Below are 16,446 nucleotides of genomic sequence, written 5' to 3' on the forward strand. Positions count from 1 at the left end.
TATATAATGCATACATGTGTGAAAATAACATTTAAAATGCACTACATCAGAGGGAATTGCATGCAAAAATGTGTACATTAGGAGAAATTGGCACTTACATGCTGAGGAGACCTTTAAAAAAAAAACACCACAAAGTAATATGGAAATGTGGAGAACCTAATTTAAGATTGGGAAAATGAGAAACTGAAATTGACAGATTTATGCCTGCCTAATTTCAGCTGATCTTAGTACCTGCTCTAATAGATCTAACTGGTTCCATGCAAATCTCTTCACTATAAAAAGTAAAAAAGGAACACCCGATAAAACCAACTTCTAGTACATTTGCCAGGCTAGTCATTAGCACAGTGAGACAGGAAAAATAAGGTTGGGAGGTGTAAAGCTAAATCCTTATATGCATATTGTTACTGTGCTAATTATGCATTTTGTGTAGGTCTCCGTATAATTGTTGTAAACAAAGTGATATTAATTTGTTCCATTTCAAGCTTGATGTAAAACACCTTACTTTATTTCCTTTGCTACTAGATCTGTAGCATGAGCACAATACCAAGGAGTTACGTGTTAATAATATGCCTCCTCTGTTAAATTCAGAATACTAACAAAATGCAGGATTTAAGTTAATTGAAGGAAACATTGGGAATTAAGTGCTGTTTTGCTGAAAACTTGAAAGATGTGCCAATTTTAAGAATTAATGTGCTGCATTTTCCATTTTCTTCCCAATAGTCAAGTGAAGCAAGAGCACTATCGAGGTTTTACATGTGCAGGCTAGGAAATGCAGCTTAGTATTTGCCCCACACCAGTTCCAAGGGGAAGGAGACTTACTCTAAAAGGTGTTTGAAGAATTTGCAGTTGTGTGGCTTAATACATGCTCTCAACACATGCCCATTGGCTGGTTTGTGCCTGCCATGGAGGATTAACTGGGTAGATCATACTTCATTGTGTGATAGGGTGGTCCCAACTTCCTTAAAGGAAGCAGTGATATGGCCATTCCTGAAAAACACAACCCTGGACTCAGAGGTTTATTCCAGCTCCTGCCCAATTACCAACAGACCTTTGTTGGGCAAGGTGACTGAGAAGGTGGTAGGGATTCAGTTGCAGATGCTCTTGGATGAAGCTGATTATCTTGACCCATTCAAACCCTGGGCTCAGACCAGGATTAGCCATTGTATTCCTGATAGAGGACCTTCTTCAGGAGAGGAACAGGGGTGTGTGACCCTGATGATTCTCCTGGATCTGTTGGTGGCTTTTGATGCCATTGATCATGGTAACATCTTGGACTGTCTCTATGAGTCAGCAGCTGAGGGCAGTTTTATGGTGCTTTCCCTTCTGCTTACAGGGTCGGCTCCGGAAAGTAGCATTAGGTGAGCGTGCCTTAGCACACTGTTAGTTGATCTCTGGGGGACACTGCACAAGTTTGTCTCCTGTGTTATTTGATGTCTATGAAGCCGCTGGGGGTTGTCATTAGGAGAATTGGGGCAAGGTGTCACCAGTATGCAACAGTATATTCTGGTGCCAAGCCATTCATAGGTTGAAAGCATCATCTTGAATTGTACATAGAAACAAACAGGAAGTCAGTGAAATTATTATTATTAATGCTGTTGAGATATGTTCCAAGTGACCAGTTCTAGTCAATAATCGGGGTACCTTATTCTGAGCCAACTGGACTTTTTATGTAGTCTTCAAGGGAAGCCCCATGTATGAAGAATTTTTGGTAATCAGGTCAGGATTACATGCTTTCCAGCAAATTTTGATGTATGATTATGACATCTTTTATTGACTATCACATGGCCGACCATTTTACTGATATATTTTATTTTAGGAAACAATGAATACATCTGCAAGTTCAAGAAGCCTAAAATCCCTTGAGGCAGATAGTAATGAAACAGAATTAGAAAGAATTTTGCGGCTCAGGAAAGTGACGACCGATCAAGATAATAGCAGTAAGTCACCAAGATATTTTCTGATCCTGCAACTGAATTATGTTATCTCTTCAATGCTGTTCCAAAGGTCTAATTGCCTTCCTTTAGAAACCTTTAACATTGCAGTCCTCATTAATTGAGTGAGCTCTGATTGCTTTCTTGGCTGATCTATGGCCTCATAAGAGCTGCACTCTAACATCCCCAGCATTGTTCAGTAAAGCCATTCTAGGCAACCTTCTGCTCTGAAGTTCAGACACTGACACTAAAGCCATTGTGATCCTTTCCACCGATATGCTTTCTTTCCAATATGTTCATAAATTAACACCTGTGTATCATAGGAACAATAACTGATAGTTATATAAGCTTATACATCAGGAATATGATTTCAGACTCATAGGAAATAAGAAAACCTTATTCGTTGTTCCAAGAACAGTTGTACATACAAATAAAATGCTAATTATTTTTCAAAAGTGAGCACATTCAGATAATACATCAGGGAAGAAAACCTTGAAAAAGTGAGGGTATGTGTGTGTCTTAAGTGGCACAGTCTTCAATAGAAAGTGGTGCATATAGTGATCAAAATTGATCTGGACTAATTAATACTTTGGCACAATGCCACTCTATAAGTGTATAATAATGTAATTTAATAATGCAGATGCTGTATTCTTTGGGTTTTAGATCCAATTGGAATATTGGCTTCTTCTGAATCCAAATCAATGCCAGTGTTGGGTTCCATTGAAACACAGTCTGGATTGAACAAGAAAACTCTGGCAGCAGAACTTGGCCCCAATTCTTTGGGGTCGGATGAAAAGTGTCATAAAATGGTTGAAAGCACAAGTTCCGACATTCAGTAAGTAGTATATGTTTGCTGATGATTCCCCTTGCAATGAGATCATAAGTCATTTAGGTCTTTCAAAACCCCTCCATCCAAAAAGAGGAGTTGATATTTCAAGAAGATCTAGACATGTATGACACAGCAGTTATGTAAAACTATGACTTCCTGTTCCTGCTAGCACTTTGTTTTTAAATCCTTCTCAGCGGAAAACATCAAGCACAATGCAGAAAATAACATTTGCATTAAAAAAAGAATTGTGATTACTGTTCATATTCACTTGCACGATTTCTGTACCGGACCTTGTACAGTGGTACCTCTACTTACGAATAACTCTACTTACGAATGTTTCTACTTACGAACAGAGCTCCGTCCGCCATCTTGGATGCGGTTTAGATAGGATTTTTTCTACTTACGAATTTTTAGATAGGGTTGCTTCTACTTACGATTTTTTCTCCCAATGCATTCCTATGGGATTCGACTTACATTTTTTTTTTGACTTACAAATGTGCGTTCGGAACGCATTAAATTCGTAAGTAGAGGTACCACTGTACAAAGATGAGAAGTGCAGCAGTATGCTTGCGCTCTCTCTCTCTCTCTCTCTCTTTCCCTCCCCTATCCTTTTTATACACCTTAACTAGGAGTGGCACCTCCAAACTCAGATCTCCTCAAAAAAAAATCTTCTAAAATATATGTTCCATTATTGAGACTATTAAACAGCAACCTGCCAACAAACAAATTGACAGATGGAAGCAGATAAATAAAGACCATTGGGAGACGTTTCCCTAATTTAGCCATTAGCCTTATGGACAAACAAGGTACCAAAGTTGACTGAAGCACTTGCTTATCTCAGCTATGGAAACTGGAAGCATGAAAAATTATTCCAGTGCTGGATCTTAGAGCCTTCTAGTTAATGACCTAAGTTTAATCTAGTTAAGATAACAAAGGTTTTGGCCATTACTATCTGTGAAGAAGGAAAACTGAAATATCATTTATATCGTATCTTATTTGTAGTTCATTTTCCGTGTTTGGGATGTACACATTCCCATTTAAATGACAGCTGCAGTTCTTGGGTTGCCACAGTCCTGAATAACTGAATTATACCACTGCAAATTAGCCATTAACTAATTAGATAATATATCTCAGAAGCAGCAGCAATGCATATTCAACTTTGCCAGGAATATGTATATTTTCTTGGCCTAAGATGCAGCTGGCAATGCAACTTTTAATCAGCGGTAAACAGAATGCCGAGCTACTTGGAGGTGTGATCAAGAGCTTTGAAGCTTCCATCTGTTTGGCTGAATAAATCTGCAGTTTGGTTTGCCCAAGGTATTACCTGACTGTACATTTTCTTTCAAAGTGCTGTTTAATCATCAAAGAGTTAATCCTGCTTCAGAAATGCACACTTCAGACAGATCCGGTCGAGGGTCAGTTTGTTTTATAACAATCCCCAGCTTTCTATAAACTACTCTGATGCTTTCCGTTTGGTCCTCTTTCCAGGATGTTAGGAAAGAGGTTTATTACTTAAAGAGGAAAAAAGGAAATAGGTGAGACAAATCAGATCAGCAAAATGTTATAATCATGGTTAATTAAACCTCTGATTTCCTGTTCTATCAGTTGGAAAAGGAACACCTATTCTCAAACAACTGCATCTCATAGTTCAAAGGGGTAAATCTCAGCAAATGAAGTGGAAATTCAATTCACGCCTATTTTTGTGTGCTTCCTTTATCATTTGTAAAAACAGGCTAAAAACCTTATTTCTGATTTCTCTTGCTTTTATGGTTTTCATCTCATTCTGTTTTAAATGTTTGTGTTTTTTTTAAGTATGTTTTGAAAGGAAATAGCTCTCTCCAGTTGTATTTTGTTTCTTCTCATTCACACATCCCTGATAAAAGATTACCGAGTTTCTATCTTTCTGATTAAATTTGTTTAATTTGACATCATTATTGTTGCATTTGTGAGCCACTAGTGAAACACAAAGGCAATTTAGTTCAGGGATGAGTTGTTGTTTTTCTGTGAACTACGGCTTTGTTCTGGATTTTCACTGCTTTGGATGGATAATGTTAATCAGAAGATTCTACTTACTCTTGCTACCTTTTTTGTCTACCTTTTATTCTAGTAAACTAAGTGGAAATTGCATTTGCAAGGAAGGAAATGAAATAATTGCGGGGCCCAAGGTCTCCCAGAATGCGTGATGAATTGACCATGAAAAGGATCTTGTATCGACTGTCATAGTTGTTAGGAGCTGTAAAAGCATACGTGAAACTCTGTTGATTGTGCAGCTTGCCTATTCAGCAACAACCAAAAAAGGACACCTTCTTATTTAAAATTATAAAAAGTAAAAACAAATGTCACTGGCTTTGCAGAGGCTATGTAGTCTTGGTGTGGCCTAGTCATGCAGCCAGTAGACAATGGCCATATTATGAAACTGCTGAATTGTGGGTCCATTTGGCAATGTTTACCTGGGGCAATCTGAGCAGCCTTTCAGAATCTACTGCTGATTAGGGGAGTACCCCTGTGTGGGGGCTACAAAAGAGCAACTGCTGCAGGGGCCACTTAGCTGTCGCCAGAACAAGAAGACACTGATCGGTATTTTTAAGAATTGCATAGTCTAATTTATATTTATAGATACACATTAGAAATAGTCTGTTGCAGAGGTGCTAACGTTGTTGGTAAATTTCAAGGCTTGACTTGCTTTCAGCTGAATGTCCTTTGACGGCTCCTTTAGGCTAAAGTAGCTGTCACACGTGGGGATTTTGGGGTTAGGGCTTGCTTTCTTGTGGAACCTTTGCCAATTTAAACCCTCTTGGGTTTGCTCAAATGCCTTAATAGTCACATTATCTTGTTTTGTACTTGGCTGCCCTGTTTATATGAGCATTCCCTGCATCTATGTTTGCATGAGTCACTGTTTAAATATTGTAGGCATGTATAATTGTACACAACTCTGTGGCACTTTTTGAAAGACAATGGAATATGCCTCAAACCGCTGCGTTAGCAGCACCAACGTAACTTCCCCAGGATGCAAGCCTAGGCAGTGTGTATGGAAGTACTGGGCTGTCTAGTCGACAAGACCCGCTCTTGGCCTCACTGATGTGGCCCAAAGGAAAGCAGAGGAGTATGTTTGGCACCACCTTGGCTGCAGGAGTTGCCAGAAGGAGGCATACAAGGCGTCATCCTCTCAATTTGCCAGAGCTTGTCATTGCAAGCAGAAGTCCCTAACCCACCAAGGGTTTGAGACCCATCAGCTACTCTCACCTGGTTTAGCTGGCCAGTTGAAGCCGTTCCCAGGGTGTGCTTACTTTCACATGCTGACAGCTTCTAGGAGCCACAGGTGAGAGCTGTGTGCAGGGTGGGGACCAAAGGTGGAAAGACTACCCCAAAAGGAGCACAACATGTCCCCCCACCAGAGGTACTACCACTCCCCTAAGATCCCATATATCCCGGGGGGGGGGGAGAGAGAGAGCACAATGATAATATATGAGTAGCAAATAAGTACTGTAGTAGGATGACAGAACCATTCTGACAAAACATGAGTCAAGCTTTGTGGCATGAGGACAATGGACAGAATCCACATTACACTGAACAGATATTTGGTGTTGGTGTTCCATGATTCTTCAAATAGCTGTAGTGTGGGGGCAGTGGTGTAGCAACAGACCATTGTTGTTCAGCTTTTTTTAGGGCAGCCACTGATTTCAGGGATGGGAAGCGGCTCTGCTGCCCACAAACTCCCCTGCTGCCCAGAACCCCAACCCCCGATAGCCACCGTGCCGCACTACAGACCCCCGTGGCACCCAGTGGACTGCCCCCCCCCACCGCCCCTGGCTAGCTACACTACTGTGGGGGGGGTGATCAGACTGTAGTGAGATGGGAGAGATTTTATTTTAACCCTTCCTCCTTGGACTGTGATTTTGATAAAAAATTGAACCAGTGGCAGTTTCCCTCCTGTACGTGTGTGTCCCTGTCTCCACAGTCCTGATTGTTAGCAGATTGCACTGCACCTGCTTTTTAAAAAATAATTTTAAACAGAATTATTTTTTAAAAAACAACAACTATGGCCTGGTTTGAGATAATCATTTCCTTGGTTTATGAAGCTGACCAGTTTAAACAGGCCAGTGTGTTTAACATAGCATATAGTTTGGCTGTCAGATATAAACTTCAGAAGGCTTATTTCTAATTCATTGTGACTAAAATATACAAAGGAGAAGCAAAGGCTAAAGGAACTACCATGTTTAATGGCAAATTTATGCCCACTTATGTATACTTAAGCCAAAGAAGAGCAGTTGGATTAATATGTTACGGCATGGAATTGCAGCATGCAGTTGATTAAAGAGCAGCATGCTATAATTTCAGAAAGGCTGTTGTGAAGTCGAACAACTCCTTTTATTACTACTACTACTGTGGGAAGGACAGTGGGTTAAAGTTGCACCAGAACAGATTAGCTTTCATTGTAACAAATATTGTAAGAGTACTTGGTCTGTTGTCCCAACAGCTTGTACGATCTTCTCCTGGGTGTTTTTCCAAGAAAGACCAGATTAGTGTTGTTGCATGTTGCTGTCATCATATTACTTCAAAGCTTTGGGGGGGGGATTTCAGAAATTGTCAACTGCTTTGTAAGCAACAACAGGAATGAACAAAACATGTGCCATGTCATTGTATTCCTCCAACAGCCCATTTATTTAGTGTTCTTGCAATTTGCACTATCTTTCAGCGCTTAGAAAAACTTGTAATGCTTTTGCACTTATTTTGGCGGCCTGGAAGAAACTGGTGATTATCCTGGTGATTATTATATTATAAAAAGAAGGCTAAAAGATACAGTTTGCAGTTTAAGAGAAGAGTTAAGACATTTCCCGGTTGATTTATGCATCCCAAAGCATGAACACTGCAAGTGTTTGGCTGCCTCATAAGCAGCCAAACAGTCTTGCCTAATTCTGCTTGCTTACATCTTAACCTCTGCAAATCCATGGTTTCTCTTGGTCTTTTGGCCACAATCTGTTTCCACCTACATGCTGAGAACACTGAATGAAGCCCTACTTTTGCACTGACCACCCTACTTTTCCAATATGCTTTCATTTAGGTTAGAGAGAAAACTTAGGTAAGTTGCATATTTTGAGGGGAGAACAAAGTTGATTGATGGAGGATGCAAAAGGAGGAGGCATGACTCGAGGGAGATGGGCACTGGAACATGTACAGTGGTACCTCGACTTAAGAAGACGATCCGTTCCGCGGACATCTTCATAAGTCGAAGTCCGGATGTCAAAGCACTGCTTCTGCGATTTTGCACTTCTGCGCATGTGCTCAAGCGCAGAACGCGCGCACCGCGAAAAGACTTCCAGGGTTGTCAACTTCGGAAGTTGAAACCTTCGGAAGTCGAATCATTCGGATGTCGAGGTATGACTGTATCTGTTTCATAACAAGGCAACATGCAAGTCAATAAAGGAAGAGATCTGTTAAACCACACATACTAGTTTGCAACAGGTTGGCACTATTTCAAAATAAATGAATTCAATATTTAGAATTTAAAAGTAAAGTAAGTCTGCTAGTTTTATATGTTCCGTTATCCAATATCATTTATTTACAGTCCACTGTCCACTAACTCAAAGTCACAGGAAGTGAAATACTTTTAAAAAGATAGAAAGAAATCAGAAAACAGTCACAGGATGTCTTAGGGAGAATTGTATTGGCTTGAATAGTTACATAGCTATTTTTTCATTCATACACAAGATTGAATTTTGCAGCTTAAGATAAGCTTTGCATGAGGTTTGCTGTCATTATTAAGAATTTATCATTAAAGTCCGCTGTACATTTGAACCCAGCTCCCATGCTCAACCCAAGTTGCAGAGGAAGTGGTTTAGGGATGAAAGACCAAGAGAAAATACCAATGGATGGAGGCTAGATTGTGTATAATATGTGAGACCTAATCCAATTGTTCTCTGCAAAACACAGAAGGAGTTTCATTTAGGCAGTTTCTTCAGAGAAACTAGGTGCTAATTTTGTTCAGTGTGGAACAGTTCCTGACGTTCCTGTGGTGTACGTACACGGATGGGAAAGTTGCTGTATCTTACTCTTCCAACCTTCCCCCTACTCCCTTCCTTTTACTTAGTACATTCTCTGCACTTAGTAAAGATTTCCATGTAGTAGAGGACTCGGTTAACAGAAGAAGCCACATATTGGGTTAGGTTTAATCTGATGATTTTATACAATTAAAGGATTTTCTCTCTTTCCCTCAGTTGTAATCTTAGCACTACTGAATTGTCTACTGGCACTGCAGGAAACAGCTCAGTCTTAGAGAGAGTCAACTACAAAGGTTTTCTGTGTGCAGTTTGTGCATGGGCAATTAAGCTTTAACAACAAATTGGAAAGAACAACAGGATGTGCTGGAAGCTGAGAATCTTCTTCCTTAAAAGATTGGTGCCTTGTGGATGGCAAAAGAAGGGTGCGTAGATTATGGTTACCAGATTTTTTTCAATGAATCCGGGGACACTTTTTTAAAAAAAAACTGAGTAGCAACAGGGAGTCAGTAGTGGGGATGGTGAGGCAAAAGACCCTGGGCCCAAGCATACATGCATATTGTATAAAGGTGCAAAGCCCTTCTTTCACACCCTGTGAAACATGAATGTACAGGGGGTTTTTTAATTAAAAAAACCACTGGGCAACGGCCGGCCGCCCACGACTCCCCAGCCTCCCCCGATCAGTCAAAACAAAGGGGGAAGGGGGCAGGAGATCACACAAGACACATCATATGGGGATTTCTGGCGAGGAAAAATGACGGACACCACGGCTGTGAGCAGCTCCTGAAGCAAGCCAGAGCCAACTGCGCTACCAGGCTGGCTCCGGGCTGCTGAGGCTGCCGCTGCCACGTTTCCTGGGTACAGATTTGCAAATCCGGGGACTGTCCCCGGCAGCCGGGGACATCTGGTAACCCTAGCATAGATACATCAGAAACATGCTTTAAAACAGCAGTTTCAGCATCTTCTCGCTGCTCTTTATTGCATGCCATACAATGGCTAGAAGAAATCCTAAGAATATTTCTTAAAAATGAGATCTAGCACAAGGTCTCCAATGTCATGTCCCCATTCATATCCACCTTCCTATGCTGCAGGAGCCCTTAGCATTTCTGCTCACTATTTTCTTTATGTATCTAATGTGTTGTATAAGTACTACTCAATGAGATTACTCGGGGGTAAACCAGGATCCTGTTACTTCAAACAATACCCTGATGGCTTGTAAGCATAGAACTCTATGGGGCTGGCCCAGGGGCTCTAGCTGGTGCAAAATGTTGTGGCTAGACTGCTGGTGGGGACAGACTCTGACCAGCACATAGCTCCAGTACTCAAAAGTCTGCACTGGTTGCCAGTATGCTACCAGGCCAGGTTACAAGGTCTTTAACAATTTGGGTCCACGTTGCCTCAAGGGCTTCCTGATCCCCAATGTCCCTGTCCAATCACGGAGGTCTTTGGAGGAGGAGGTCTTTGGGGGTATTACTTGTAGTAGTCTTCTGTGGCTCAGATGCACGATTCATATCCACCAGGTGCCATATGTTTTAATAATTCCAAGGTGACAAATTAGTTTCTAGTTACCTTTGTAGGATTGGAATTAATGAGTCTAGAAGCTTTACATTCAATGGAGATATCCCATAAACTTCAGATAGAGAATGTTGTTCTAATCTAGATTCTAGAGCAAGATATGACAATGTTCCCATTACTTCTACAAATTATAAAGGCCATTTGTCAGACTGTCATGTATTTCAGAGAATTGTTTCATTTTTTTTAAGGTTTCAGTTTCAGATTGTAGTAAAGCAAATGCTGCATCAAAACCAAGAGGATTTGAGTGTGATGGGATGCCACCGGAAAGGCTGTTTAAAATACCTAAATAAATAAAGTTTCAATGGGAGATCAAAAAACTAAGGCACACATATTCCTTAGTTTATGCTCTTGTGTTTGCAGTTTGGATTAATACTATTTCTTCGCATGAAAATGGTGGGCAGGCGACCTATAGCCCTGACTCTCATGCGGAGTACTGTCTTATCACTTTTCCTTTCCATGTCATGATTTGTGTTATCTTTCGTGATGTATAAGCCCTTGCACTGAGAGTGGCAGCGGGTGTTTGAAATTCTTGACTGATGGCAGTTATTATTAGAATGTTTGTGTAAGCTTACACAATAAAACCCCAAGCTGTTACTGTTTATCTTGTTAATTATGTCTTTAGTTCTTAATTCAGAGGTTAATAGCATTTAGCTGATGTTTAAAATCTGGACTGAGTGCTGCTGCCATTACATAAACGGGAGACTACAGCCAACCTTTCTTCAAAAAAATATTTGCTTTCTTCTTTCTGCACAACTATTAATTTGCATATTGACTTTCAGAACCGTATTATCAATAGAGTATGCACAGAGCTAGAAGTTAAGACTCTCTGTCACTTCATATCTGCTTTCACAAGTACTAAACACCATGCCATACAAACTGGTTTATAGGTCAAAAAACGCCTGAGTGATCCTTCATAGCAATACAGTGCAGACTTATTTTTTTCCCCTCCCAACTGACCTACCCACAAAAATAGTATGCACAGATAGCATTTTTAAAAATCAGTTTCATTGCAGCTGAAACTTATTCCAGAACAGAAGAGCAAAGTTTCACCAATGCCGCTGAGATTTTTCCGGTATGAAGTAGGGGCTGAGTGCAATCCCACCATGATCTGCTCCTGTACAGATTGTGTTCAGAACAATAAAGTACCACTGACAGTTACAATAAAGCTGAGCGGGTTGTACTCTTTTATAGAGAATTCAAAAATCTGTTTTGCACTGTGTCGTTAAGCTGTGCCAAATTTCAGCTCAGGATACAGTGTGGTAAGTCAGCAGTAAACACTTGAGAGAGATTTTATGGTTTTTAACAATAATATTGCACCGTAAATAACAGCAGTTGTGTAAAAAGGGGACTTGGGGGCGGAGATGCACCAAAGGAACCCTGAGCAGCAATTTTATTTTGTGCTAGAACATAATCACTGGGTTTTGCCATTAAACTGTGTTATAGTGACAGACTTTAATCTCCCATTTTTCTGTCCTCAAAGGTGATAAATATGATTGCTCTGTTATCCTTTTTTATTATTGTAAATGACACAGGCTTCACACTCTTTGGCAGTGCATCCGCCGTTGGATTGCTGCCATCCACTAATGCAGGCCCCCTGTGGAGATCCCAGTGAAGAATTATACTCTGATTCACCAGATTGTGTTAAATAGTCCAGCTGTTGAGATTTTGAAAGATGGTTACCTCTAAAGTGATTTATTTTTTTTAAAGACCTTGGCATTTATGGCTTTGACCATTTTGATAGTGTTGGGGCAATCAGCTTTTCAGAGGTAGCATTTTCTAAAATAACTCTTCTTGTTGTTTATGTCACTTCCAAAGTTTCATTCGCAGTGATGTTAAGGGGGGGGGGACCTGTTCCATTTTCAGCAAAAAAACAAAAATAAGCACCAGGCAGAATCTGCATAAAATAAGACTTTGGGATTTGAATAATGGCCAAACGGACTTGCAAAATGGATCGACTAGAGCCAGGTTCTGAATTAGTTAGTCTCAAGTTCCAGTGTTTGGTGTGATTCTGATGTATATAATTTGAACTGTGAAGATCAGAGGAAGAACAAGGTTTTGCTGTTATAAAGTAGCAATTTATTGTTGAAGAAATCTGGCACCTGAACGTAAAATTCTGCAAGGATGACAATTTGTTATTTCTGTGATCTGGCTTTCTTTCTTTAAAACTGTAGGGCTTTATGGCTTTCCCGTCAAATCAAATACAAAACAGTTGAAATGGCAGCATTTCTATTTCACCTTGCCTTTGCTGAGTAACCTTCCTTCCTGAACAATTGCCCAAACTGCTCCAATAATAATTGGACCAATCACATCAATTTCGTTCTCCCCAAAGGATTCTTCTTGTTCTTTCTAATACTTATAGCTTCTTGGCAGCTACCATATTCTGCACTCAAAATAGCCAAATAATCTGTACTTAGTGCTTTTGAAGTAGGGATGCAAGCCAGTTAGTATGTTAATGATTTGTTCCTATATTTACATGTTGCTTTGTGCTTCCAGGTCATCAGCCAACATGGGGCTTAAAAATAAGGTTGCTGGTAAAGAAAAGGAAGCAGAATCCATGGTACTACTGAATCCTGAGAAAACCAAAGAGCACACGCCTGGACATCTGAATCAAGACAAGGGGACTGAAGAAAAAGGTCAACAGCTTCATAAAGATACTAGAGTTGGGAAAACAAAAGAGACTGGCAGCTCTCATTGCTAATTTATGTGCTAAAAGGCATTAACTTCTGGAAGTTCCTTTCAGTGAGTGTCAGTTGTTTCATTTGTGTATACTGGGAAGGGCTTAATTCTGTAGGGTTGTATCCAATTTAGTCGTACTCAGAGTAGATCCTTTGGGTTGGATTCAGCTAAGTTGTTGCAGTAGCAAAAACCAATGCAATAAGTCTTGCTAGCACACAAGGACTTCTCCCGCTGTGTGCCCCCTGCTACCTCCCCAAATCTGCTCAGGTCAGGAAACCCACCAGAACAGCACAAGGGGAGATCATTCCATCTGGCAAGCAAAAATGCTTGCAGTGGTTCAATTTCCATAGTGCAGCCTGGAATTCTACACATTTAAATTAATGGATATAAGTAACGTACATCTATTAATTTCAATGGGACTACTTTGAGTAGTGCTTTACTGAATGCAACTCCTCCCAGTCTCTAATCATGTTACTGTGATCATTTATTGAAATAACCTTAAGTTATATACAATTTAAAGTCTCACATTGGACTTTCTCCTGTACAGCAGGAAAGTTTTTACTTAATTACTGTATTGGGTTTCTTTCTTAAATTATGCAATACATCTAAATTTATTTTGATATTATTATTTTATATTGATGCCTTTAGGACTGAAAGCTCACCAAAACTGATAGATTAAGCCTTATTTAGGTAATCACAGAAATGCACTTCTACTGATAGATGCAGCCACAAATCAGTTTTAGAAAAGGAAAGATTAATATTACTCACCTTAATAAGCCAAGATATAAGCGAGCCTTTTGGCCATCCATGTAGTCTCTTCACACAAGCAATCCAACCAACCAGGAAGTCTTTCCTTAATTACAAGGTTAACAGATTTGGAACAAGCCAGGGTGTTGAGCCACATTTTGATGTTGGTCAGTGAGGATGTATGTGCAGCCAAAAGGCTTGTCCCAAATGTACTAGGGAGTTCTCCACAAGACTTAAGGAATTCTGAGCTACCACCTGATTCAAAGGGTCTTCAGCTACAGTCTTGTGCATTCACTTAGGCTATAAGTCCAATTAAAAACAGTAGAACTGAGCACAAATGTTTAGAACTGCACTGTTAGTTAATTGTATTGCTTTTGATAGATCACTGTTTGCATATATCTACATATGGCGAAGAGGCACAGTTTTTAAGGTTATATACAAATACCGGTATGTTGTAGGAGATATCATCATAAAAGACACATTCCTTCTGTATCATGGGGAATGCCAGTGGTGCTTTTTTAAAAGTTCTGCTCATAAATATTTTCCATTGATTCATTGCGGTGCACAGTTCTTAAAAATGCTCTGGTCTGTACTAGAGTATGCCTTATGCACGAGTAACATGTACATGGAGCTGCAGGCAGCTGAATCATTTCACAAGACCAAGTGTATAGAAATTTGTATTGAGCTGACCTTCTCTTGTGGCTCCATATTTAATAAATGCAGGTATAGTATCTAGGATCAAGTATAGGTAGCAGCTTCTGTCTGTTTTAAAAGGCATAAGGCTTAAGAGAAAAGGGCTTTCCTTTTTCCTTCTGTGATGGAGCTCATATTTGGAGACTTCCCTGGCTTTTTCTGGCCCACATAGGACCAGTCTGGATAATCGGCCTTGGTGAAGATTTGACATTTTCTTCCCCAGTTTTTGATTTTTCTATTGAAATGAGGCCGCATTTTAATGTTGTATTTAGCCTTGTTTTTAAGTTGTATTTTAATCAATTGTTTTATATCTGATGTTAGCCGCCCTGATGGGGAGGGCAGGGTATAAATAAAATTTATTACTATCAAGAGCAGAGTAATAGAATCTCATATGGAGACCACCAAAATTCCATTCTCCATTGCATCCCTCCAGTGAGTAGATTAATGAACATTTGCATGTGCTGTGCTGCCTAAAGAATATTTACTTGTAAACCAGCATGTACATGGGCCACAAAGCACCAGCCTATATATCAGGCATGTCAACCAGTAGATCATGATCTACCGGTAGATCCCTGGCTGATCCTGGTAGATCGCGAGATCATCCCCAAAAGTGCAACAACTCAGCAATCCTCCCCCCAAAAAGCTCAACAACTTGGAGCAACCCATATACCCTCCACCCCACCCCACGCACGCTCCTCCTCCCTCCAATGACAATGCGTAGATCACTGCCAGTTTTTTTATACTGGGAGTATATCGCAGCCTCTTGGGAGTTGGATGTGCCTGCTATATATGCTGCAGTTCTTTAGTGAATCAGCACCAGGCTTCTATCTTTTATTCTACTGTAAAATGACACCTGAAAACAATAGCCTGTCAAAGCAGGGTGGGTTTTTTTAAGTAGGTGAAATAGCTTACACAGCACAATTGTGGCATCACTCATTCCTCCAGTGAAGACAGTGACAAATGTGTTTTTACAGAGTTTTCACGTTTCCAAAATCAACATGCTTTTTACACTACAGTGAACAGGTGTGATCAGGACTTTCTCCTTAAAAAAAAAAAAAACTTGATCAATTTAATGTTTGAAATTGGGTGGTAATGTTCTTCAATGCACTGAGATTTTAATGATAGGACACAATGATCAGTAATTAGGATTAAAAGATGTATGTGTTTGGTTTGTTAGCTTGCTTTATAGTAGTTTTTCAATGCTTATCTTCTGAAAAGCAAAACTATTAAAAGCTGTAATCCTATACAGTACACACTTCCCTGGGAGAAAGCCCCACTGTCTGAGTCAGGGCCAGCCCTACCATTAGGCAGAGTGAAGCAGCCATCTCTGGCAGATTTTGGGTGCCATGAAAGGACAGCAAATAATTATTTAATTTCTTGTTACTGTGTTTTTTACTCCCAGGAAGAGGTGGTTGTGGGATTTTCTGCCTCAGGTGTCAAAGTAACTTGACCGGCCTAAGGTACATATGCACCATGACCAAAGGTGCACAATTTGCTTGCACTGCCTCAGGCAGCAAAATGTATTGGTCGAGACCTGCTCTGTTAGATACATATAGGATTGCATTGTTAGTGTGGTAACTGTGTGTAATTTTTATTTTTATTTTGCATGTTTGTTAAGCAAATAATGGGATTGATCTAATCATTTAACTTTCATAAATATGGGGAAACATGTCCATTTGCTTTCCATGAACTTGCCCTTCAGTAGGTTTTGTTTCCTACTAATTGTGTTTGCACTTAGATATCAGTTTGATTACAATGAATTTCATATGACAATTTCTAAAGGTATTTTTTCTTGAATTCTTACAGGAAAATGCAAAAAAATGAAAAATGTATTTCTTTCTAGTTAAATTATTTGTTATACTATGATATAAATTATTTATCTTTTTAATGCTGCTTATTAAAAAAAGGTTTTTGACTTTCCCAGAAATTGTGGCATTTTGTTGTTCTTTCCAGCTTTAAGACAGGGGTAGCCTGCTACATCAGTTTTTAGTCTGTCATG

General features: G+C 39.8%; 1 protein-coding gene across 2 annotated transcripts in view; it reads left to right on the top strand.

The window, feature by feature from the left end:
* Positions 1-16,374, top strand: part of SHTN1 (shootin 1) — a 75,729-nt gene extending 59,355 nt beyond the window's left edge. For both annotated transcript variants that reach the window (XM_035137737.3, XM_088670530.1), the window contains 3 exons: positions 1,817-1,937; positions 2,595-2,766; positions 12,825-16,374. In XM_035137737.3, the coding sequence (XP_034993628.1) occupies positions 1,817-1,937; positions 2,595-2,766; positions 12,825-13,029 (498 nt within the window). In that variant the 3' untranslated portion in view covers positions 13,030-16,374. The remainder of the gene's footprint in view (positions 1-1,816; positions 1,938-2,594; positions 2,767-12,824) is intronic.
* Positions 16,375-16,446: the final 72 nt, after the last annotated feature.

This window comes from Zootoca vivipara, chromosome 5 (assembly GCF_965207765.1).
Source record: "Zootoca vivipara chromosome 5, rZooViv2.hap1.1, whole genome shotgun sequence".
NCBI lineage: Eukaryota > Metazoa > Chordata > Lepidosauria > Squamata > Lacertidae > Zootoca > Zootoca vivipara.